The sequence below is a fragment of the Caloenas nicobarica genome, chromosome 7 (genome assembly GCF_036013445.1).
Source record: "Caloenas nicobarica isolate bCalNic1 chromosome 7, bCalNic1.hap1, whole genome shotgun sequence".
Lineage (NCBI taxonomy): Eukaryota > Metazoa > Chordata > Aves > Columbiformes > Columbidae > Caloenas > Caloenas nicobarica.
In genome coordinates, this window is record NC_088251.1 from 34,042,806 (window position 1) to 34,068,790 (window position 25,985).

General features: G+C 38.6%; 1 protein-coding gene across 4 annotated transcripts in view; it reads right to left on the bottom strand.

Moving 5' to 3' along the window:
• The window catches only part of CTNNA3 (catenin alpha 3), a 499,026-nt gene that overhangs the window by 14,632 nt on the left and 458,409 nt on the right, over nucleotides 1-25,985 (bottom strand). For all 4 annotated transcript variants that reach the window (XM_065638800.1, XM_065638799.1, XM_065638802.1 and 1 more), the window contains 2 exons: nucleotides 7,260-7,365; nucleotides 189-323 (listed from right to left, as the gene is read on the bottom strand). In XM_065638800.1, coding sequence (XP_065494872.1) covers nucleotides 189-323; nucleotides 7,260-7,365 — 241 coding nt within the window. The remainder of the gene's footprint in view (nucleotides 1-188; nucleotides 324-7,259; nucleotides 7,366-25,985) is intronic.

Genomic DNA, 25,985 nt, shown 5'->3' on the forward strand with positions numbered 1-25,985 from the left:
AATTTACTCAAGATACCAGTCTCATACTTCATTGTCTTAGATTTGCTGTGTTAAGCGAGTGTAAAAAACAGTGGGGAATAAAATGAGATTTGGGATTATACTGGAACATCTCAGAAGCACAGGAATGCACGACTCAAATTTAAGATTTATTTTGATTAACAGTGTAATTTATACCATTTTTTACTTACAGCAGACATGATGAGCTCTCCACCTAGATTCTGGATTTCCGCTTTAACTTGACTGCAGATTTTGAGCTGATGGGAGTACAGCTTGATCTGTTCTAGGTAAGCCAACAAATCCTGTTTGCATGATTGGTCTGGACACTGAAGAGTAATAAAAAATAATTAATAAAGCAATTGAGAATTCAAAATTTTGCCTTGGGTATCAGGTTAATACTTCGTTGAGTATTCCAATTGTACGTGAGTGTAGTCTTGCTTTTCACTGCAGCTGATAAGCTCAGAATAATCCTAAACTTCTCTATATTCACATTTTATTTAACACTGCTGGGGTTGCCTTAGCAATATTTCTGAAGAAATTAATAATGTATGGAATAATTACTTTCCCTTCAATTCCTAAGAGGTTATGATTTCTTTTTCAGTAGATACCTCCACTTATGTGCGTAAATGTAAAGACCGATGTTAACATTTGATATGAAATGATCTCATAATATGACTTTTTGTGTGTGTGTTCCATCAAGAGTTTATTTAACAACTTATCTTCTGCACCAGTGGGAAAAGGAAAATAGGAATGTCTTACAGTCTTATTCCAACTCACTATTTTCAACACTTTGAACTGCACAGTGTTATTTATAAAAATAGCATCTTTTTACCCTTACTTCTGTGAACTCTCAAAATACTTGGGAGTCCTTGGAGAGGAAATGCTGCTCTGTGAGGTCCAGGCTGGACACCTAAGGCCTGGTATACACTTGTTGAAAGCTGCTTTTTATTGCTCTGGCAGAATAAAGGGATCTTAAGGTGAATGGTGAGTCCCTATCATAGTGCCACAGCTGTAAAAAGTGAACGCGATAAATAAGGAATAGATCCCTACAGTTTTTCAGACACATTTTTAGCCTTTGTGCTGTACTTACATTATAAATATGGTCACTTCTTTTGACTGAATTTGTGTTCAGCTTTATAGTTTGAAAAAAGAAAAACTACAGTCCTACCAACTGTAGTGGCAACAACCATTTATGGTTTTGTACAGTTATTAAATCTTCAGTCTTATGGAACTGTGGTCAATGCAGTAGTGATTTAGATCTGAAAGCTGCTAGTAAAAAAAAGCACCAATTCTCCTTAGTTCATTACATACTTGACCTAAACTGCTGGCTTTGCTGAATAAATGTGATACTTGTTTAAAATGGGGGTGTGATGATTCTACTCTTCATGACTATGCAATAGAATAGAAATGTTTGGTTAAGCAAACGAGTTCACATTTTAGACTCAGGAAAAGATAACAAGAAATAATGATTAAAGTGAACAATTTAAAATTAATTAATATGAATTAAATGTCAGTCCTTACCTCATGTTGCACTAGATCCATTACTGAAATGGTTTCTGTACACAACAGCAGAGCTTCTTGACATCCTCTCTTTCTTATGTGTGATGTTTTCCAAGTGTTAGTGTATTACAGAAGTCTGTACTAAAATATGTCTTTGTTTAATCTTAACACTGCTTCAGGAACTGCACAGATCAGTATTTAAATACTGGTATCTCAGTGACTATTTAGAAAACTGGAATACTCATTGTTTATTTAATTTTAATAAAAAATGTCCTTCCAGTCAAATGCAACTGTAATCCCTTTAAGCATCAGAACTAATTATATCAGACAGGGTGTATTTCCTGGAACGAGATACTTGCTCTTCAATTTTTCCTGTTCCTATTCTTAAATAAGCTGTGATTTCCTTTTTTCCCCACTGGAAAATCTCAAGAGGTGGGCAGATAGGGTGCTCATATATAATGCCTCATTTACTTCAAACAAGGACAATGTCAATTATGGAAGTTCAGAGAAAAGAATATTTTAACCTTGTTATATAATACTCCTTTATATAATAATGTTGGCAGGCCAGTCACATTTTCTGTCTTCCTGATATACCATTAGGTAAGAAATGTGTAACATTTTAGGAATGCTAAAGATGATATTTATCAAAGACAAAATATTTCTATGAAAACACTGGTTCAGTGCTCAGTGGCATTCCAAAAAAGCAAATGGTAGGCATTAATTGGAAAAGTGTAATTATGCAACTGTACAACCCACAGCTTTACTACTCTGTGTAGGTATGGTGCCCATTACAAGGCACATTAAAAAAAAAAACACACACAACCACAAAACAGGAAAAGGACAACACAGATTTTCATGAAAACAGTTATTCTTTCCTCCAATACAAAACCAAAAGGTCATTAAAAGTAAGTAGACTGAGTTCTAAACAAATGGAGATGGTTCTTAAGACTGTTAAGTTGCAGAAATCTTGGTTGCTTTATTGGCCAAACTAATGGAAAAAAATAACAAGGACTATTTGATACATCAAATGTATAAACAATATGTTTCTTAAGTAAATTCTTGAATGGCTGCTGGAGGTTGGGAGACCATATTGTGGAAGTATTGGGAAACACATGCCATTACCTCACCGAGTCTGTATATATTCACTATTAATTATTGTCAGCCACAGGGTATTGACCTAAATGAACCTACGGTCTGACCAAGTGTGCTCATTTTTATGTACTTTACCCATAAAGCTTTACGAGATTATATGACCAAGGCAGAGACCAACACAATACAAAGAAGAGGCATCTACAGGAGTAAAGATAACATTCTACACCACATTTAAAAGCAGGATGAAGTACTAGAAAAAAGTGAAGCCCCATGCCTTATAGCATACCCCAATCAACCATAAACAGATGTTAGAAAGTAATGTTGTCTGTAGAGGATATTCCATAAGGGATCCTCTGCATATTGCTCAGAAGCATCTGGTAGAAGCAACACTTGCTTACCAGTGAAACCAAACACTAGGCTGCAACAGGAGGGTAATTAATAAATTCTGAGTTTATTCATCCCACAGATGAAACTGATGGTTACTGGTTTACTGTCTCATATTCTTAGCTAGAGATCCTGGCAAATAACAAGAGGTTCTTTCCCCGCACATGCTAAAGGTGGTGGGGTGTTAAGCAGAGTTTTTTGTAAGACAAGCAGCAGAACTGACTTGCATCCAAAAGAGGCAGTGGTGTTTTACCTAAAACAAATAATATCCACAGAAACCTCAAGTGATTTGGTAAGTTATGCAGTCATTAAAACACAGTAAAACCAACATTCACAATCCAAGTGAAAAAGCTACTGGCATAAAAGATCAAGACAATTCTGCAGGGAATGCTGGCTGTAAACAATATTGTTCTTGCATTACTTCGATTCCATTCCTTTGCTAACAAAGTAGTAGCATTTCTCTAGAGTTTGAATCTGTCTTCATGGTGATTAATACTGGGTATAATCACACACAGGCCCTCTACTATAAATAAAAATGTATAATTTATTGCAACTATTTGTTAACTGTAAGCTTTTAGGTAGGATGATCCTGTTATCTTTCCGGTGCATCTGCTTTAATTGTACTTATCAGCTCATCATTTTAAAGGATGCCTTTAAGTACATGAAGCCAGCTTCAAAGTCCGGAGACTACCTGGTTCTGTAGAAAGAAATGTTTCATATTGAACATTTTATTGCCTTGATGTATTGTTCCTGACTGAGAAACCGCTGTATGTGGAGGGTCAGTGGCAGCTCCCACCAGATGATGAGGCCACCTGGATATCTGCCTTTATCTCGGGCTGCAGAAAGAAGTTCTTGTGTGAACATCCTGTTTGGCTGTGATGAGTTGTTTCCTTACAAGAAAAATCCCGTGGCAGCTTGAATGACTGCAAAAGGGGGAATCTCTTCTACAGCCAGGGCCTGTCCTGCAAGCTGTGCATGGATCAGAGGCCAGCTCGATGCTACACCACCTGGGGTTCCCAGCATTGAAAGGGATGTAAGACTACCAATGCTATTCTTTCTGTACAGTGTGAGCTCTGACAAACATTTTAAATTAGACCTCATAGAGTCTGAGTGCTGGTCTTACTGGGATCATAATGGACCAGCACCACCTGGTACAAAAAAACTGGAACGATGAGGAGGCTTTTAATAAAGGTCTTAATCTACAGCACATTCCATTAAACCCAGCATGTACTAACTACCTTAATTATCCATAGATCACAAAATTGACAATGAATTTGGAACAATCTTATTTTAAACTGAATTTGTTATCAATATACTTGTGATTAATTTGCCTGTGTTTATGTTGATGCTGTACTGTGGTGATTTTTCACAGTTGTTAACACAGAGTCATTCCTAAGTGCTGTGAGTATGAAATGAACAACATATCAGAAATGTACTGCAAATAAAGTTTCGGGGTGTTTGTTTGTGTGGGCTTTGGTTTGGTTTGGTTGGTTGTTTTCCTTCCTAACAGAAAAACCTGTATGAATGATGTAATTCCACAGTTCTCAATTTCTAATCTGAAATTACAGTGTGAGTGTGAAACAAAGAAATTCATTTGAAAAAGTTTTATGAACAGGAAAAGCTCAAGGAGATCTGACAATGATTCTTCTTCATGCGGTGACTGCTTATTTTGGGTTCTTGCTCACGTGTGAAGGTAGGTGGAAGAAACAGCAAGGATTTTGCTTTTCTTCCTTGCATATAGCTTTGAATGCTGAAAATGCAATCACACACTACTGCAGTCCTGTTAATTGCAACAGCAGAGTAATAGTTCCATTGTGGGACAACTGTGAAGAGTAAAGTGATGTGGCCTAATTAAATGACAGTGTCAGAAGTGGTAACAAATACTTCTAGAGGAAGCTTGATAACCATTGGTGAAAAACTGTCAAAAAGTACGGCAGGAAGAATGCAAGGACCTCAATCTTCTAACAGTTACTTGAGAATTGGTACAATGTAGAGCTATCTATTTTCACACTTGAAGCAAATCACACAAATCCATTTTTACCTGAAATAAAAATTCCATGTAATTTAGGTGGTGTTACTAAAAGGCATCAGGTAAAATACATCAATGAAAACTATTAATGCTGCTGATAAAGGTATTTGTAAAACTTCCCAAGAATTCATGTCCCAGTCTGGGAACCGAATTCTTGAAGGGTTCAGCCTGGGCCACATTCACAGCACAGCTACTAGGTAGCCCAGAGGAATGTAAAGTTTTCTTTTACATTAGGACCCCAAGAGAGGAGGACTTAGGAAATCTGGCAAAGTAACAGATGAGAAAAGGATTAATTGGTCTTTACAAATACCTTGCAGAGTAAAAAGACCCGCAGTGAGAAAAGGCCCTGTAAATTACAGGAATATTTGGCACAAAAGTTTAAAGATTTCTAGCCATCAGAAGAATGCATCTTTGTAATAGCAGGAATAAAGGCTAGATCTTCTCTTTTTTTACTGAGTGTGATACATGTCTAGAATTTTTTTTTTAACTGTGTATGCTCCTTTGCTTAGAACATGAAAGTACATCTAAAATACAATCAACACCTATAACTAACTACTGTATTTTATATACATAACAAGATGCCACAGGTACTAAATACCAGGGGTCACATTTCCCAGCAGCTATTATACAAGGGTAAACATGAGTTATTAGCACTAATGATTCATGGCTACTTTTTCTTCACAATAATTTGTTCAGGTTTCTAGTCCAGAATCACTGTAATAATACAGAGAAAGGAAAAATCTTAGGAAAGAACTATTCCAGTGAGACTGGCTTCCCTATTCTAAAAAAAGCAAGAGATTACCTTACTCATCTTGGTCCCTTACTCATCTTTGGCTTTGCTACCATATCAGTTTCTGCAACAGATTAATGACAGTTACGGCTCTGAATTTTAATTTGTAATTGATAAAAATCTGGAAAGGAGCCATTCTCCAATGCTCTTGAGAGATGTGCTGGAAGAATATATGTTGAGATCAGTAACAGGGACTCAAGACACTTTACCTAGTTTTTACATAGATCACAACTGTATAGATCGATAATAGAAATTCTTGTTATCTATCTGGATAATATAAAGTTTTGTCTGGAATTCAGAGACACATATGACACAAAACACTAACAAGGCAGTTTCTGCTTTATAGATTCTAGAAAAGCAAGTGTGTATATGAAAATCGGAAGCAAGGAAAGGAAAGACACTGACTATACCACGCTACTCCGGACCTGAAAAGCAGTCACAAAGACTAGGAACAGAAATGCTTTAGATTTTGTACTTGCATACTGACATCTCCCTACACTCTCCTGTTGGCACGGTTTGTCCCTAAAACAACCAGCCTTACTTAGCCAAGAGGCCTGCATGCGAGGAGGTGCTTGCTGTACTCATTTACTGAGCTACTGTGCAATTATCTTGGCCAGGAAAATGAGCACACTTACCAATTCATGTCGATCCTTTTTTGGTTTTTGTTTGTTTGTTTTTGTGGGGTTTTTGGGGGTTTTTTGGTTTTTTGGTTTGTTTTGGTTTTGAGCTATCTGATGCTTAAAAAAAAAATCCAGTGGAAATAAAGTAGATATGACAGCTGTAACGCTTTGTTTTTGAAGATACATACTTATTTTAAATGCTGAAAAAAGTTATCTCGAGACTACAGGTATGCACACACCAAAACAACTGACTATCCGAAAGGGTAGAAAACCATTTGACATCAATACTCCAAAGAAACAGACAGTGTTGGGGAATAGACAGACAAAGATAAGCTAGCACAGGTTCTGTAACACAGAGAGAGACCAGGGTGGAACACAAAGAATTTCAAAGACAGCAAAGCCGTGTTACTGAGACCTAGCACCTGTCCAAAGCAGCAGGACCTCTGCACAGGGCTCTGTTCCCACAGCTGAGTCACCTCACACAGCTCAAGTAGTTTCTGGAGGATTTACCCAAGAAAGTCAAGAATGGACTATACTAAACACGTAAAACGTTGTGTTGATGCCTTAGAAGAGGCACTTGAACACACACAGAGATATGCACCTACGTACATAGGTATATGTACATATAGAGCTGTAATATATGTACATGTACATTTAGGTGTGTTTCTAAGTATATAAATGGGCACATACATGACTGAGACAGGATCTATGTATCCATTGCTTCAGAAACAGAAGAGATCTAAAAATGTCACAAGTACTTTCGTAAGTGACCTTCTCAGGTGTTGCTGGTTCTGTGTACAGATTAATGTGTGACAGAGTTTAATGCATTACTGCATAAACAACCTACCTGATTGGCAATCAGCCGTGCCAGGACATCCATCCTTGATCCTGATTCTGAAATCATTTTTGCTGCATTAATTACATCAGATGTGTTCTTCAGTGGTCCTCTACCCCTTCAAAAGAAACAAAGAACCTCATTACATTATTCAAAAACTAAGAATGTATCATATCCATGCAAATTAGGCACAGAAGAACTCAACTGAACAACTAATCCATACAGAAGCAGCATTTATTAAATTCCCGCCTCCCCAACTGTTTCGTTTTCACATCCCACGTATTTTTATTGTTTGGCATCAGCTGAATGCAGAGGTACCAGAAAGATGTCACACACGTTTTTTTTCATACTGGAAGCACAACCCATCCCAAATCCTGAGGATACGGATTTTAAAGGACTACTTGTGCTGTTTGTTTTTCCAGTGATTCTGTGGAATTCCTTTCCCTTCCAGGAGTTTTTCTAGTAAATACATTCAAACAAAGTTCAGCACAGTGATGTATTCTGAGACGCATTATGGATATCTGAGGTGGTGTGGAGGTTTTGTTTGGTTTTTAATTAATTGGTGCACAAGCATGGCTGGAAAATATGAACAGGGCTGCAATTAAAACTAACAAATGCAACATAAAATACAGATACACCATTCTCAAAGTATTTTTGAAATAAATTCAGTAATTATTCAAAGAACAATCTTCCATTTAGGAAAACTCTGAAGTTCTTATGAACAGTTTCTCAAGAAGCCAACCTGGTTTTTTTTTAAACACCACAGAAAATAACACAACAAAACCCAAGAAACCTCATTACGTGAAAAATCTTTCTAGAACCTAAGAAATAAAATGCGAATATTTAAGGTAATACAACCATTACTATTATTCACATTCTCTTGTGCTTCAGCTTCTTCAATGCCTCAATACTTCAGCGAAGCTCAAATCAACACTTAGTTAATCATATAATACTTCACACATGCAAAAAGTGAACAACCCCACTAAAAGCAACTTTGCAATTCAGCCTCTGAATACATAAACATTTAATGCCTGAAGGCCTCACGTCAATTTACAAGTTCTGCAATGGAACAAAGGAAGTGGCCAACATGGAAAAAAATGACTCTACTTTGTTCCGATGAGCAGTCAATACAGTTCCATGTATAAACGAGGCAAACCATTCTGGTAAAAACAAACAAACCAAACCAAACAACCAACCCCCCAACTTTTTTAACCTAAAATACTACCATATGTAGTTGTACTAACATTTCATTCAGTAAAAAAAGATGACAATACAACATGGCAGATACTGTTTATTCTCTTCTTGATTAAATAAACTGCTTAGCAAGAAACTGTTTATTGATCCTTGAGGAAAAAGCATACTTTACAAATTACAGTTCCTTATTCTCAACTTTGGAACCCCACACTTGGGAACAAAAAATAAAATCAGGTACTTTGTTGTTTTACTAGAGAGAGGTATCTTGTTACGGAAAACCTATTTAACAAATTGATCAGAGTTTATAGAAGAAAAACAGTGTACCTGGGGTTAACAATGCAAAAGGTAACATAAACCACAATTAAAGGAGTGGGGAAAAGAGAGAGAGAACGAGAGAGAGAGAGAATTACAGTGGCAACTAATTTCTGCTTAGGTAATTCCTGTATCAGCCGGCGCTTTTTTGACATCTGAAGATACACTGACCGAGTATTTTGAAGGTGAAGCTGTTCAACTGAACTAGCAATTGTACAAGTCCCTCAGAGGATGTGGCTAATAGTATAGCAATTGTAACCAATAAAGATATTTCAGACAAATGAAAAGAAAGTATTTCTTTCCACCACAAATACGGCCACCATGAGAGGCATTACAGGAACACTCAGCAATGAGGACTGACGATTTCTGCTCCACTTGCCACCTAATTGCAGAAGTTCTTCTCAACTACATTCTTTAAGAAATATGGAGCAGGATGCTGATGAGCCATAAACCACAGCTAAGTCATGAAATAAAGGCTTACAAATACTGTTAAGACTGCCTCACGCTTCTATTAAGTGAAAAAACCAACATGTTCAAGTTGCACATACAAACAGGGCTCCTTTTCTATACAACCAAGAACTATCTGTGCTCCATTTTTTACCTTCATGTAAAATCCAGACCCTTTTAAATAAAGTACAAGTTTAACTGCCCTGAGGTATGGCGTGATAAGCCATTAGTTTATGATGTTTGGCAGTTCTATCCACTAAATACTTTTAAAAGAATACTTGAGAGAGTACAACCAATAAGCTGAAAGATCAGCAAAGGGAAGAAACAGAAAAAAAAAAGCAAACAAAAAACAACAACAAAAAACAGGATGAAATTTCTATGGGGAGGATCAGTCCAGTTGTTAAAAATAACCGAATTACTATAGATAATATAGATCTGCATGCAGAAGCTTAAGAAGATTAATGTAGCTCATGCACCCACAGCAGATGCTTAAAAACAGATAAAAAAATACTTCCACCAGGTACCACCTACTGGTAAAGAGCATAAAACAAGTCTACTTTGCAGAGTTTTCCATCTTTCTGCATCTTTTATGAGAGAAATTCCGATTTCTTTGCTATGGTGTCCATGTACCTTAAGCCAGCCTTATCTTACTAGTTTTCCCCAAGTCTCTATAATTTTCAAAGCCAAACTTCATCTCACACAGTTACTGCACTTACTGCAGTCATTGGGTTCCCAGCCTACAGCAGACTCTGAATGCTGATTTTTATTCATTGCATGCAACATCTCAATTTTCTTAACACTTCACTATTTCCAAGCATAAAGCCTTACTAGCTAAGTAAGCTGATAAATCATTCAAAGAAAGATGAGAACGAAAGTACTATATGAGCAATTATATGCCCCCAACTACATTTCTTAAGTCACCTGCTCTATCCAATGAGGAAAGTAGGAATAGATCATAAATAATTTGAGAGAGAAATCCAGCTAAGTCTAACTAAAAGGAATGTAGGTGGATTGTGTACAATAAAATCAATTTAGAATATCTCAACAAAGTTGTAGGAGGAAAAAAAATACTTCACAGAAATGTTTCTTAGAAGGTACAATCAGAAAAAAAAAGGAAAAAGAAAAAAAGCTGGACTGTGTTAACTGATACGACACCAAGGGGTTTACAAATTCTGAAAGAGAGACCTAAGCCTCTCAATCTAACCATTCTTGCCCCAAGCCCTGCTGAACAGTGGATCTGCAGAGTAACTCCATCCCTGTCTGCCTGAACTGAACAACAATAATTAGCAGGCATCAGTATCTGGCATGATTTTCTTTCTTCCTTCACACTGGAATTCCACTCTGCAAAGTAACAATTGAAAACACTATCTTTATTCTTACCTTAATGGAATTTTTTACCTGAAATCGAAAAGGCTTTTGCTGTCACATTGTCCAGGAACAGACTTCTGTCTCCGAGCAGGGCTGAGTGGCTCACCCCTACCCACGGTACTCACCTCAGCAAATGCTTTGTATTTCCCCTGGATCAGAAACAACAACGGGGAGCTCTGCTGAGTGGTCAGTGTGAAAAAATAAACTCCATGACATACGTCCAACACCATGAACTACCATCAAACATGAGTTTTTCAGAGCCCTGCAAGTGTTTCAAGGCCTGAACTTCAGCTTCACTACTGCAGTCATCTGCAAACCACAACCTGAGTCACCTTTGTCACATGAAATTCTTGAGCTTCAGCCACTGCACTACATTATCAGTCCTAATTTGTAGCCCAGCAAATCCTGACAGCTCCCACTGAAATTCTAGGTTTGTGGTAACACTGCAGAACATGGCACTAATTGCAGCTTTGGTTGCAGTTGGTGCAAACATGTCTTTGGTCCCTGCTGTTCCAGTCGCAGCTCAGCAGTGGATCCAGCCCGGCAATCCTGGTCAACCCCAGACCAATGTCCCTCTGAGCAGCCCCAGCTGGTACCATCAGTTGGGGTTCAGACTGGCCAGGGTGAGCCGGACTGTGGGCTACGGCTCCTGGTTCATGGGAATCAACTGGAACATTTCTTGGCTTCGTGAAGGTCAGAGCACCCATCCAGATGACTTCATGTTAACTTCAGGTACGTGCCTACTCTTAGAGAAAGTGCGTTCATTATCTTGCTATCAGTTTGTTTAGGTTTATAGAATGCATCCATTATTTTATCCAGAGACAGAAACATACTCCTAAATAAATTCATTACATTTTACATACACTAGTTAATTCAATTGTCCCTACATTCCATGTTTCCACTTGTGCCTCTTGCAGTTCTTCTCCAACCAAATATTAGTATGTTTTTAATATTTTCTACCTTCCCACTTCTGCTCTGCAAAATGCTTCTAAATATTGCCACAGTTAAGAAATCTGGATTCTCATCACACATTCTGGTCTCTACTCCATGAGTTCTTAGGCTTGTGGGGTTTTTGTGTGTGTGTGTTTGGTTTGTTTTTAACCTAGCGATTGTGTGAAGTTCTGGGAGCAGGGATAAGGAAGCACGATTCATACTTCACTCACTATCAATGCTCTATTAACTTACTGAGTGAATCACATTTTCCTGTTTCTAGCAGAATTAACACTGCAGTTCTGCAATCAATTCCTGAAGGAGCTTTGCTTCAAAAAACCAAGTGGGTACACAATCAGAATTTACAGGTAAAAGGCTCATTGCTGATGTGGTTTTACCCTTCCAGGCTGAAAGGATGTGAAACTCCCAGTTCCTGGGTAAATATCTCATCTAATCCATCTATCACTAGAATATGCTACTCTCCTAGCAGTATTTTTAAACAAATATTTTACCACAATTTTGCCCTCCCCTCCCCTTTTCTTAAATTGTAAGGAATGACTGGAATTAATGCTTACTTACAGATCCCAGTTGAAAAGGGAACCCCAAGCCCCATAGAAAGAGGGATGTAACCTCATGTTTAACATTTATGTAGATAGTTTTTTCTGCTCCTTCCAGCTCAATGTGCACGGTTTTAGATGAAATTCGTGAAGTGCTTGGTATTCAGGGATGGAAAACGATGCTGTTGTAATCAAGGCTATAAACAAAAACCCCCTTTTATTACACCTGGCTGCATGTCTCTACCAGTTACACCTACAAAACAGGAGGCACCAGAGTACCTCAGGATCTTATAGTTTTAGATCATATACGTGGATCCCAGAGCTGACCTTTGCCATCTCCTTGCAGCTGTGGACACAGGAGCAAGAAAACTTCTGGTTTCACTCACCTTCTATCCCACTCTGAGTTTACAGGTTTGGAAATTCAGAGAAAAAAAAGTCTTAACGCTAGCAAAACTGCTAGCTTAACTGACTAAAGGCCAAACCCACACTCAACATTTACAGATGCGATGGCTGAAGCAGTTCCACTCATTAACAAAATAAATGTCATTTATATAAATTAAAGTGTAGCCAGATGAGAAAAGGATGCTAAAAGGTACGAGGTAAATGACTGTAAACTCTGTATTAAATAGTATTTTGTAGTTATAAATACCTTTTTTGAGTAAAGGAATTTAAGACTTAGAAAAATACCTGGATTATATGGACCCAGGAATTGGTCAGTGAAGTTCCAGGCAATGTGAACACAGTACATATATTAACTGTTCTATAATTCTGGAAATGAAAACGAGTTTAAGACAGAAGCTCATCATCCCTCTTCTTTTTTTGCCTTCTTGCACCAGCAATGTATCAGGTCTGCATCTCCCTTGGAGAGGAATAAGGAGAGGGGATCCAAAAGCACGGGCCTTTTTACAGCAAGAGTGGGCTGGTACATATGAAAGAAATATACTTGATAAATGAGTATTACATGGGCTGATCTGGCTAAGACTGTTTTTTGCCAGATTGGTACCTTTGAGTGTGCAGAGACTTCACAGATCCTCTTGATGTTCCGAGTGCTGCCCTTCAACATCTCTTAGTAGAGCTGTTGGCAGAGCTATCTCACCTCATTTTGCCTGTGAGTTCCAAACAGCGTCTGCTGAGAGCCAGTAGATTCTATCAATTCATAAACAAATTGGAAGCATGAAAAATATAACAAAGAGATGAGTAACAGCCAACATGATTTTTCGAGAATAATTATTGTCAGACCAATGTAGAATAAGCTTTTATGGCCTCTGGAACGGTTAGAAGCTATAAATACTGTGAATCTTCGGACAGGCTTCTGAAAATTTCTCCTGTTGCACTTTCATAAATTACCTAAACAATATGTGGTTTAGACAAAATAAATGCAAGGCAGATGCAAAACTGTTGGAAGAGCATACTCCAAGACAGACTGGGCTGCTGTCACAATGGAGGGAAAAAATAGAGGAAGGAACCTGGTTTTGCTGGGATCTGCCTTGGCTTCTGTGCTGCTCAGTTCTTTATGACTTGAATGAAGGAAAAAAGAAAATGCTTAATGAACTTTAATTTGATACTGATATGGAAGGGGAGGCCAGATGTGTAATTAAGAATTCTCTTGAGAGAAGTATGGAAGAAAAGGTAGATACGATTTAAAAAGAATATGTGCACTCAGGAAAATGAAATGCACAGATACAAGTGGAGGGTCAGTCCCTACACAACAGGACAGTAAGAAGCAGTTAGAAGTTTCAGAGGATCAAAAATCCATCAGGAATCAACACCTGCAAGCTGCAGAAGAAAAGGCAATGGGAAAACAGTGAGGAGTAACACTTCTGCTCTTTTTTACAGGAACAAGGTCTCTGTAGAATTCCTGGAAAGACGTAAGGTTTAATTTAGAAAAGAGAAGACTAAGTGTCAATGGAATGAATAGGTTTGGGTTTGCTTCCTAAAGCTTCAGCTTATTATGGTGGAATAAGCAGTAAGGCTCTGTAAAAAATCTTGACATGGGAATTCCTCTTCAAATGCAGGCACCGAGTTGTGTGGCACCAAGAGGATCATATGGGACTTACACACTCATATGGTGATGTGGTCTATCAACAATGACATGCATGTCTTATCTAGAAGGTATCTGTTCAGTCAGAGCAGGTTTTTACAGCAGGTTTTTTTACATTGATACAAGTTTATATCAGTCTTTCTTTTTCTGCTCTGGGGCGGATTCTACTACCTAGATACTTCATTACTGATCTGATGTTGGTAATTTCGTACCCAGGTCGTCCTTCTCTCCCCAGATCCCTTACGCTTTCACCAGTTTTACTAAATAAATCTATTATTTAAAAGACTTTGCTCAGCAGGGAACCCACTCATTTATTTTTGTTGCTCTTCCTGTATTTTGCCACCCAAGACCAAAATAGAGCAACCGAAAATTTTCTCAGCACTTAGTAGACAATACAGGAGCAGATTTTTCAAAGGCCCTTGGTGTTTACCAGTTTCAATTCTGATAGCGATGTCCACGATTCTCTGAATTTCACAAAAACCGTGATCACTTGTTGTGACCTCTGAAGAAAATCTGAGTCTCCTGGTAGTTCCACAAAACATGAGAAGACTCTAGGGTACATTGTGGTTCATCCCCGGTGCCAGGCCTGTGTGATGACCCTCGCTCGCGGCTGGCGCGGGGTCGCAGCACACAGGGCCCGGCCTCCCCCAGCCCAGCTGCACCAGCCCTTAGGCCCCTCCGGACGGTGTCTGTCCCCAACCTCTCCAGGCCTTTCCCGTGCAGGCCACTTCTGACCCTGCGAAATACTATGTGACTGCATAACAACAAACAAAATGCCCTTCATTTGTATTACTGTTCGGACAAACTATTTAATAACATTAAAACACAGAAGAGACCTTTCTTGATGATCTACTGTGTTTTCTTCCTCTTTCTGCTTTGATTGATGAAGTCGGAATACAGCTATTTAAACATGAAAAGGACAGAACACTCTTGTTTTTAAGCTCACATGTCCTATTTTGTCAGCTCTATAAACTTTGTTAGAAAAATCCAAGAACTGAAAACTTGGCTGCAGGGTCAAAGGTGAACATTACAGTATTGCAAAATAACTGTCACTAAATTGCTACTTCTGGTCTCCATTTTTAAAAAGCATATGGCTTAACACCGAGGAATTTTTGCTTCAGAATGTAGTCACATATAGCGAAGTGCTGCCCTATCATCCTAATTGTGACACTTGAAAATGAGAAGTCCTGAAATAGTAGTGAAAAAATGCTGATATTAATAGTTACTGAACATTATGTTACCTGTCAAAGATGCTTCATAATTTGGAACTACATCTTAAAATAGTATGGGAGAGGAGAGAAGAGGGAAGAGGCAGAAGTCAAGTGGGAACAGACAAGACAGTATGTCAGGCGAGGAGCTGTATGTGTAGTCTGAGAGGTGGAAGAGCAGCTGAAACCCTGACTACAAGTTCTTAAATTAGAAGTTTGACAAAACTAATCATAGCAGCAAGAGAACCTGGAAAGCAAAGCATCAGAGGGGTGTTTGTCCATCTTTGACTTGATGTGTATGTATATGCATTGAATATTGTATGTGCAACAACTGAACACAGAAGTGACCGGTTTGTTAGTAACACAGAGATGAAAATCTGAGAATTGTGAGATCTTCCCATACTTGCACTTGTGCACACAGACAGACACCCTTTCCGTTCACCTATAAATCCAGATCAAATCTGCGCAAAGACATTTGGACTTCTCTTGCCAACCCTGATGAATTGAGTTAATGAAAACATCCAATTCCTACTCTATTGAGACCAGCTGCAGAAGGTGCATGAAAACAAACAAAAATGTATAGTTAGATAAATATATATTTACATATATACATAATAGCTATAATTTTGTCATTGTGATCTGAAAATGAAAAGCACTTTGCAGTGCTCGTTGTTACTAAATTACTTTATCAGTGGATTTTAGACTGGACTCAAAAAAAAAAAAAAAAAAAGAAGAAAAGAATGCCAAAAGCCTGTAGTGATAAAAATAGACATGAATATGCCCTCCTGCAGCTGGTCTCAACTAGGTATAAATTGGACACATTGATGATGCATTTTGCCAAAGACTGCAAGAGAAGCCCTAAAGTCCAAGAGTGTCCATTTGTGAGCACAAGTATGGAAGGAGCTCACAATTCTTAGATTTTCACCCCTGTAAGTGCATGTAAACACAGAAACACTTCTGTGTTTGGTAGCAGTTTATCAAAAATAGAGATGAAATAGTAAAAAAAAAGCAGTGGTTTGTATGATATAGCTCACCTGAATAAATCTGATGATGCCATTACTGAGCAGATGCCATCCATGAAGCTCCATCATTCGCATTTTGTTTAGTTACAGAGGAAACAATTTACAGATGTAGAAACTGGTTCCCCAAGTTAGCCATTTCATAGCCACTTCTTCCTGTGCCACCACAAATCTCTCCCCAGATCTCCCTCTGATCCATTTCTCACATCCATATGCAAACATTGTTGGTATAACGTAAGAGAATACCACAACATCACTAGTGAATTCTGGTATCTAAAGCAGGCATCAATTATTTGTTTCTCACCTCTTTTTCCTCATTATCTCTCAGATGTTTCTCTATCTCTTTCTGCTTCTAAATTCAGCTTTTGAAAGGACACTTTGATTTTTTTGTTGCTAAGGAGGTCAGCAGATCTTATCAGTCATGGGCTCTAATTTGGATGTCTATTATTTTTAATTGCTATGTTACATATCCGTAGTTACTGTTTCGTTGATTACAGGAAAAGTTTCTGATATTTGCCTCATCAACCTCCCTTCTCCTGTTTTCCCTGTCATGAACAGAAATTATCTAGAGACTTTTATGACTCTAACATAAGACACCATCCAACAGCCTCACAGACTGTGTATTCCAGTAATTTTTTAAATCCAAGCCTTTCCGTAAATTGAAACTATTATCAGCAAAACCCATTAAAATTGTGAGCACACGTTAATAAACGGACAGCTTCCTTGCAGCCTGACCTGGATTATGCAACGACATGGACAAAGCAAAAGCAGGTGTCAAATCTCGTGCTCTACAAACAGGGCAGACACACTATGATACTTCTGTAGGCACTGACAGCCTCTCTGCAGAGGTACCGGGGGCTGTGTCCTCTGAGAGCCCAAAGAGCAAACATGGAGGTGTTTGGCCATGTGGAGTACGTTTCCAGTGCAGCAGCACTGCGGCTCCAGAATGGCAAATCCTCAAAGCACAGCAGCGAGTTCCAGCCCTGGCAGAAAGTCAGTGTTATCTCTAAGGGCTCCCACTGCAGAGTGGCCCAGCTGCTTCCCACTCTTGTGGGCCATGTGTTGAATTTTCAACAGGAGTTATAACGTGGTCTAGAAAAAGCAAGTCTTAACAGCCTGGAAGCAGAAAAAAGCCATCGGAGGGTTACTAATTAAACAAAATATGAATGTAAGCAGTACAGTGCAAACATATAGCAATGCCACTTAAATAAGTCAATATTGTCTTAAAAAATCCTCTTGCTATGCTGTAACCTTTAAAGAATGAAAGAAATGCTCTAAGTGTCCCTTTTCACTTCTCCAATGAGAGAAAGCAAATGAATTGTTCTGAAAATCATTTGTTGCGTCTGTTTTCTATTAACTTCTTTTCTTTAAAAGAATCAAGCCATATATATATATCGAGACTATTTCCTTACTGTTTTGGAACATGCCGTGTAGCAAGGCCTTTTACAGCAATTAAAACTCAGCGAATACCAAAAGGTAGAGGTTAAAACTCAAACAGCAAATTTGAATTTGGTGCTTTACGAACACTATGCTATGATTTTTTTCAGGGTATTTATTCCTCATTTCATCATGTCATAAACCACAAACTAATGGCAGATCCTACCTTTTGAAAGTTTACAGCAGTGCACAGACATTCATGAACAGTGTTAAAACTGAGTTGTTGGGAACTTGGCACAGGGTAATGCTCTTGTGGGAAATTCTCTCTCAGAAACAGGACGCTTGGTCTCTCTCTGGACTCTACTGCAAGTGTCTGCACAACAGCATCTTCGGCTGCATTGCGGGAGACTTCCCAAACCATTCTTCTGCTGCAGTTTTTTCATTCAGCCGGCCTGTGGTCCCACAACCACTCCAGCCTGTGCATCACCAATCCATCGCTATTCATTAACCAAACCACACGCACCCTCATGACTTTACAAAGTACAACGTACAAAGGACTGTCCCAAGTCACCGTTTCTGCACCTGCATCAAGAGTTCCTACTGGCTATTTATAACTATCTTCTGGGTAGACTCCCATCAGTTTTGCAGCAGGAACTGCCTGGGGAGTCTGGATGGGCCAGATTCTCCACCACAGCTGTTTATCAACACAACAGGGGCTGCCTGGGGAAACCTGAACGTCACTCTGAAGTCCCATCTTGAGAGCTCCTGCCCCACTTGGTTGCATCCTTCTTGGTGAAGGTGGCTACAAGTTCAGTCCATCACCCTGTCTGCACTCAGTCCACTGTTCTAAGTCCATCCACTGTCTCACGGACACAAATAACCACACGAGGAACGCCTGGACCACAGATGCAATTAAATGAATATAAATTGTCACATGTTTTTCTAACTTTTGAAGTCGCTTCCACAGTTTTAGAACAGACACAGTTTTAGAACACAAACTACTGGAAGAGACCATTAGAAAACCATTAGGAACTCCGGCAGATGCATAACTAAACACTTAAATTCAAAAGGGCCAAGCTAAAGGCTGAAGGTGCCAACTACCCTCTGGACACAGAGTTATGGTGAAGCTTTTATGAATAATTACATCATCACAAATCCAGAGTAAAATACATGGTACACTTCACTTATTTCCTGGTGGGGAAAAAAAAAAAAAAAAAAAAAAGATGGCAGTGAAGAGGATGTAGTCACTGTAAAGAACCACCTTCTAATGGATTTTTAGATTTTCAAACTTGAAAGCAACCAAAAGAGATGGTAAATTCATTATCAAAAAATAAACATCGAAAACCCCAAACTTGGAGTTCAGAAAGTTCTTTTTTTATGAATTATAGTAGGACAGAAAGACTGTCATGAACTAGTCACAGAATGAGACCTCTGATTCAGTAATATGAGATAACTGCCAGCTGTATTATATACCTAAATAGCTGTAAGTATGCATTTATATGTACTATATGATCAATTTGTCATTCTTGAGCTTACCCTTTTGGTATGTTTTTTTCCCAACCCAAATGACCACAGTCCCACTAATCAGATGACAGGAGAAACTGCAAAGGAAGGTAGACTCGTGATTTCAATTTGCTCTCACATATGTCATAGTTCACATCACTACATGCCATGTATATTTTGTGGCAAGACAATCAGATACCTTTGGAGTAATGGCCTCTACATGAAAACTACCTTGCACATGAAGACAGTGCATTGAGATTTCAATACAGAATCACAGCCAAACAATCTGGAAAGTCTGGGAAACCCGTCTCTCACACGCACAAAGACCGACTGGCTTTCTTAACAGGTTTCTAGCTTTCATCAAACCTCCCTGATTAACACAGCACAGTTTAGGACTGTATAAATGCAACTACTCCTACATTTATCCAGCCCTAAATTTACATTCGGCCCTTTGAAGGAGACCGTGAGGCTGATGTGGACCCCGGTGAAAATGAGTCTGGCACCTCTGATCTAAAGATAGAAAGGGACACCAGAAGCCAGCTGTGCAGTCCGAGAGGTCTTTTAACACAATTAAGCTAAGAGCTGTATCAATGACATACAGTTTTAATTCTGAACCCTTCTTATCTCAAATTTTATCTCACTCCTCTTGACTATAGCGATCAAAAAACCTCATCCAGATCTCAAAAATCACAAGACTGGCCACAAGGTATGCTGCTCAGATTATTTTGAGCTTGTTTTATTTCTAAAGCTCAAGGCTGCCTAGTGGACATGCCTTCAAGCGTTCTATCTCTAATCATGAAAGCCCAAACCATTTTACCTTTAAATAAAGGTTAAGGCTCTGTCCAGCTCAGAACCAGGGCTGCCTTAGCACAGGCAGCTCTGATGAGTGGACACTGTCTGCTGGGCCATCCTCTCCAGCACCGCTGCTCTGCTGGGCAGCAGCAACAGGAGACCTTGATACACTGCAGCTCGGTGCCACCACTGCTGTCACTGTGGGCACCTCTGCAAGAACACAGAGAAGACATGACGGCTACAAGAACAAAAGTGTCTTCACATGTGAAGCAGGGCCCTGAGAGGCTCATCTACCCATAGGTCTTCAGAAGCAGATACTTAAAGGGAAAAAAACCCACTTGTATTGCTAGATGCAGAAGAAAATTGGGAGAACTGGCAGAACTGATTAACACCAATAATACCATGGGCTAGAAAAGAGGCCACAGTACCGTCTGGTCTGTCTTCTTGCATTATTTTACTTAGTGCAGTTAGCTTCTGCAAATCTCTTTTTCACCTTCCCTCTAACATTTTTCAAATTCTTTAAGCTGATTCACAGAACAATCATTTTACCTCCTTCTTCCCAACACTTCCTACTGTAATATTCTTTACTGAAAGGTTTATCATTCCACTGAAATGTTGATTCAAAAATTAATCTTTCAGAATGCCTCTCACTACATGTAACATCATCTTGCTAATCACCAGCCATGTCATTTTCAGAGTTTACATGTGCTATCCTACTTCTGGTGTTAAAATGTGCTATTAATAATCACATTTTTCAACACTTCTGCCCACAAGCTGTCATTAATAGCTTTTAAAGCTACTCAAAAGAATAAGACCTCTCAGGGATACAATTATAATTTTAAATACCCAGTATTTCACAACAAAGGAATCAGTCTTCTGAAAAATCCCTAGAAAAATACAAATTAATATCAAAGTTTGACTCAAAAACTCACCTGGGATATCAGTAACCTGCTAACGTTTTTGCTCAAAAATATGTATTTGAACGATGCTGATTAAAAGTACTGCAAAATTGACTGAAATTTCAGAGTGCTCATCTAGTGTTTTGCAAATACAATATTCACAATGATTAAAGATTTCACAAATATGATAAATGGAATTTAAGTTGAATGAAGTTTAGGACACAGAACATGGGAACAAAAAGATTTTTGGAGTTGGGGAGTCAGTTTTCTGGTAGTTAAACTACTATACCTTGTAATTGTATTTATCAAGTTTTCAGGTTTCATCTTCAGAAAACTATGGCAATTTTTGCCTGATTGTGACATCTGACATTTAGAAAAGGGAGTCATGAAGTTGTACACTCCACATGCCAAGCATTATAAATTCAACAGCAACTGGAATTAAAGAGGCTATTGAGCCTTGAGAGGCACCAAAATCAGGATTATCAGAACCAAACTGATGCAACAAACCTATAACGGTAGGCTGTCGGTCAGTAACGGAAGACAATAAAATTCACCTTTCAAAAACAGTTCATTCAAACAGCAGAGTCATATTTTAGAATTTATCAGAAAATTGTCATCACAGATTAGAAAAAACACAAACAAAACCCCACAAAACCAAACAAAAAACCATAACCAAACCCCACACTTTCAGTGTTGCAAAATGAAACAATTGGCATGATATATAATGTTATTAAAACATTCTGTAGTAAAAAATAAGAACTTATAAAAAATTTACATTTTATGTTATATATGCACCTAGCACATCTGCTATGCCGTCGGGACAGATGTTTATTAATATGGATATCTAATCATATTGCTAGATTGCTAATGGCTCAGTAATTCATCTTCTAAATACCACACAAGTTTCTGATTATATGTCGAACCAATTATCAAAACATTTCCAAAGAGTTACTTCTTTACCTCCATCGCCTCTGAAAAGCACCATTAACTTGCAGTATTGTTTCAACAACAATGTAAATTCTATCATAGCAATACTTAAAACATGTTGTGTTTATAAAACGGACGTTGTATGAGAGACTTAAAGATATTTCCTCTAATATGATAACTAGCATGAAAATCAGCTAAAATTAACAGAAATCTGTTTTGATATGAGAGATCTCTTGAAACAATATCTTCTATGGTAAGGCTGGTGACCATGGAAGAGGTGACTCAGCTGGACACCACTCCTTTCAGGAATATATAGATGCCAAATACTATTTTCTCAGGCATTAGCTCGCCCTAAAAATGTGTATGCCTTGCAACCTGCAACCTGGTTTTTCCCCTCAGTTTGGTTCTTATGTCCAGAGGAAAGATGTAAACTTCCCAAAATCAAAATACTGATTTTCAAATTTCTTTTTCTTGTTCAACCTCAAAGTGCCCCAGTAGCAAATCTCATGTCTTCCTGCCAGAATATGACGGATCATGCATATATTTGAAGCGGTGACAGTTAGAGACAGTTAATTAGTTAGACAATTCATTTAATTATTGAAATATTTGGTTACAGCTAAACATCAGTGTTTTAAGATTCCTCAAACTGTGGAAATAATAACGGTTTATTAAATTAAAGATCATAGTATCCTTTATTAATATCCCAGCTGTTAGCTACTGATGTCCACTACACATTTGTAATTACCTTTACTGTGGACATATTCTCTTACCAACTTAATTTCTAAGCCCTTATGAAACTACAGACAAAGCTTACATTATTACAAGGAAGTTCACAGAAAATGAACAAGCTGGCCTTGTTGGCCTTGAATTTTTGAATTCACTTGACTTTTCTCATACAACTTTAGTCCTGTAAACAGGACTAAAGACAGGACTAGACACTGTCTAGCTCACTGACAAGTTGCTGTTTCATGTGGCACACATGAATTGGGCTGAAAGGCAGCAGAAGCTCTTGAAAGTCTTGCCTTGGGACACCAGATACGATCAGAATCGCTCAGATGCAACTCTCCAGAGCTAACACGCCACCTAGTGTCATCTATTTGTTGCATTTCAAGAGTTGGGGGTTTAGGGCTTCTTTTTGTGTTGGGTTGTTAAGTAAAAACAGTAAATACGTTTTTTACTTTTACTTCCTCCATACTACAAAGTGCCTAATGGGCATGATGAGAAGCAGCCAATTCAGTCCTAGGTAGTCATCATGGCTGCACTACTTACTTGACCCCTACTGAAATAGTACCTGGCTCTAAAATGCTATGCAAACTCATTTCAGATTTTTAGAATAAAAATATATACTTTGCATAATTAAAATAGCTGGTTTAGCGACAGACTGTATTGTATTTTCTTAGTACTTTATCAATTTGATACTTGCCTTGTTCATGCTTTGAAAAAAAAGGAAGTAAACAAGTTCTCATTTATGCTGTTGAGGACTCGGAGTTCTGAACAGCTCTACAGCACCGAAGGAAAAGGGTCATGGTGTTCCCATCCTACCTAATCTCCCACGCTTTTCATGGTGGGCTCTCCTCATCTCTGTTAACTACTTATGTGAACACAACGTAACATGAACACTGTGAGAATGAAATCCTTGTATTGTCAGCCTCAAGCATTCAAATATCATGAGTCAGGCTTGAAAATATCACAGAACTGGAATAAATACCATGAGACCTGAAGTAATAAATCTGAGGTTCTTTGTATTTACTTGCTGTTTACCAAGCCTTCAGGGGTCACATTTTCAGGATTTGCTCAACAGCCATAAAACTTACTTTAAAAATGCTAGAAATAAGTTTTTACCCACAATAAAATATCCTGAGTGCCAAGACATGAAGTAATATACAGAGAAAGATTTCTAATAATGTTGTGAGTTGTCAACACTGACTCTATGACTCTAAGAAAAGAGCAGTTAAAACGTGAAAGGTTTTAATTCCTGTTCTGCTCATCAAACATCAGTAAGAAAGGTTTCTCACAGCCACATGGTGGTGAGAGGTAAGTCACAGTATGAGAAGAGGACGTGGTCACTGGCTAGAATTAATCACTGATGCCAAAAAAAAAAAAAAAAAGGCAAGCAAAGACATGGGAAAAATTAACATGGATGCTGTTTGCTGGAATGTATACCCTGGTTATGTCTGGTGGTAGTGCTGTACAAAGCTGCTTAGCTCATCTTACTACTTTCTTTTCCCCATCTTAAAAATAAGGAATTTGCTACTGACTGGCAATAGAGAGCATTCATCATTCCTGCTGCAGAATGCGGGGAGTGAAGAAGGGATGTCCTTCCCTGCGGAGATACAAGAACTCACCTGCTGAAATGCTTGGCTGCAGAGACTGCAAACTAGGGCCAGAATTTGGATCTTACATACATCATTACTTAATGTTTTGAACTGCCTAGTGCAACCTCAGCAAGACAGGCCACTCGTGGTTGTATTAATTATATACTTCAAAGGTTTTCTTAACAACCAAGAAGGACAGAAACTTTTCTTAAGGGACACACAGTTTCTGCAGAAAATTATATTCAACACAATTAACACAATTCAATAGGGCAAGTTACTTGCCACCGGCAAGTGTCACTGTCACTTTGCTATGTCAAGATGAAAGCACTGGAAAAGATGTTTGGCACAGGCTCTGTGGTGAAGGAGACTTTTAAATTATATCACAGTAGCTGAAGTTTCCTATGACTGAAAGGGAGAAGTATCCTCTGACAGTGTTTCAGCTGAATACAACATGCCCAAAAAGGAACATGGTACACCTGAATACCACTACCACTCCGTCTATTTTTTGATCAGAATTAAACCATACTTTATTCTAAGGCCTAACACTGTAGCTGCAGCTTGTTTCCTCAGCCTACAGGACTTAAATTTGAAGATAACTTCTGGAATAAATTACTGCCTTGGCGAGCAATGCAGTCCAGACAGCTGCTTATACACTGAAATTCTGACAAAATCCTGAAGGTTTCTGCTCTGAGGCTTGTGGTCTGTCCCAGGCCATGAGAACTTCTCCTTCTATATTAATAACCCTGTTTCACTGATGTGAAAAGCTGCTTTTATCAGAGTTAAGCATTAGACAGCCATGTTCACTTAAATATTTATCTTTACATTTATAATGGTCTTCTCACTGCATAAGCAGAATTATGGGGCTGTAAAGCTTTTTAGCGTGGCTTGTCTTAGAACTGGTTGGAAAGATAACTCTCCTGAATGTTGCTGAAGTACTAGAAATATTCACTCAGTCAAACCCTGCACAGCTTGACGCTGAAAAGGAAACACAAGATGTAGGATCCGCACTGCAGCAAAGATGTAAAGAAGAATGGCACTGTGACTGAGAACCTTAGCGGGGACTTCCCCCTATGGTATTGCCATAATAATTCTTCCTTCCACCCACCTTCTGTTTGCTTTGCCTATTATCAGAAGCCAAGGTGAGACCTTATCTGAGTGGCTCTCACTTGAGAGGGAGCAAGGAGGTGATGTGCATCCCCAATCCCAACAACGGGCTGTTCTTTAAACAGCAGCCAGATGTCCCATGAGGTCCCCTGAGGGAGCTGTATGATGATGGCGGGGCCTCGGAGCCTGCCATATTGTAGACAACAACTGCTCTTTGGAAAGAATTTGGTGGACTACTCTGAAAGTGTCCTTTGAGGAAAAACCCAAACAAATGCCTGTCAGTTAAAAAAGGTGTGAGAAAAGAAAGATAAGATTCTCCATGTAACTCACTGACTCTTGTTAATCCAGATTGAACTGCAAGTCCCAAAAGCAAAATTATGGCTTGTGTAAAGGAAAGCTGCAAGAAATCTACATGGGAAAACAGAACACTCTTGAGACACGAGCTGCAGTGATTAATCTGAATATGACCTATGCATTTATAGCTAAGTATCTACAAATGCAAACAACAAATTTTAGGCATAAAAGGAAAATTAGAGGAAATTCTGAGCGAATGCTTGCAACACCCCTTCCAACAGCAGTAATTTCTTTGGCAGCATCTTTTTCCTGCCATATCCTGTGTTACCCACACCATGACAGCAAACCCCTTGGTGTAACATAGCACTGAGCTCTCACAGTTGCTAGGAACAAACGTCCAGCATCTGGTGCCTGCAGCTCACGCCTTCCTGTGTAAGCACTGAGAACTCTT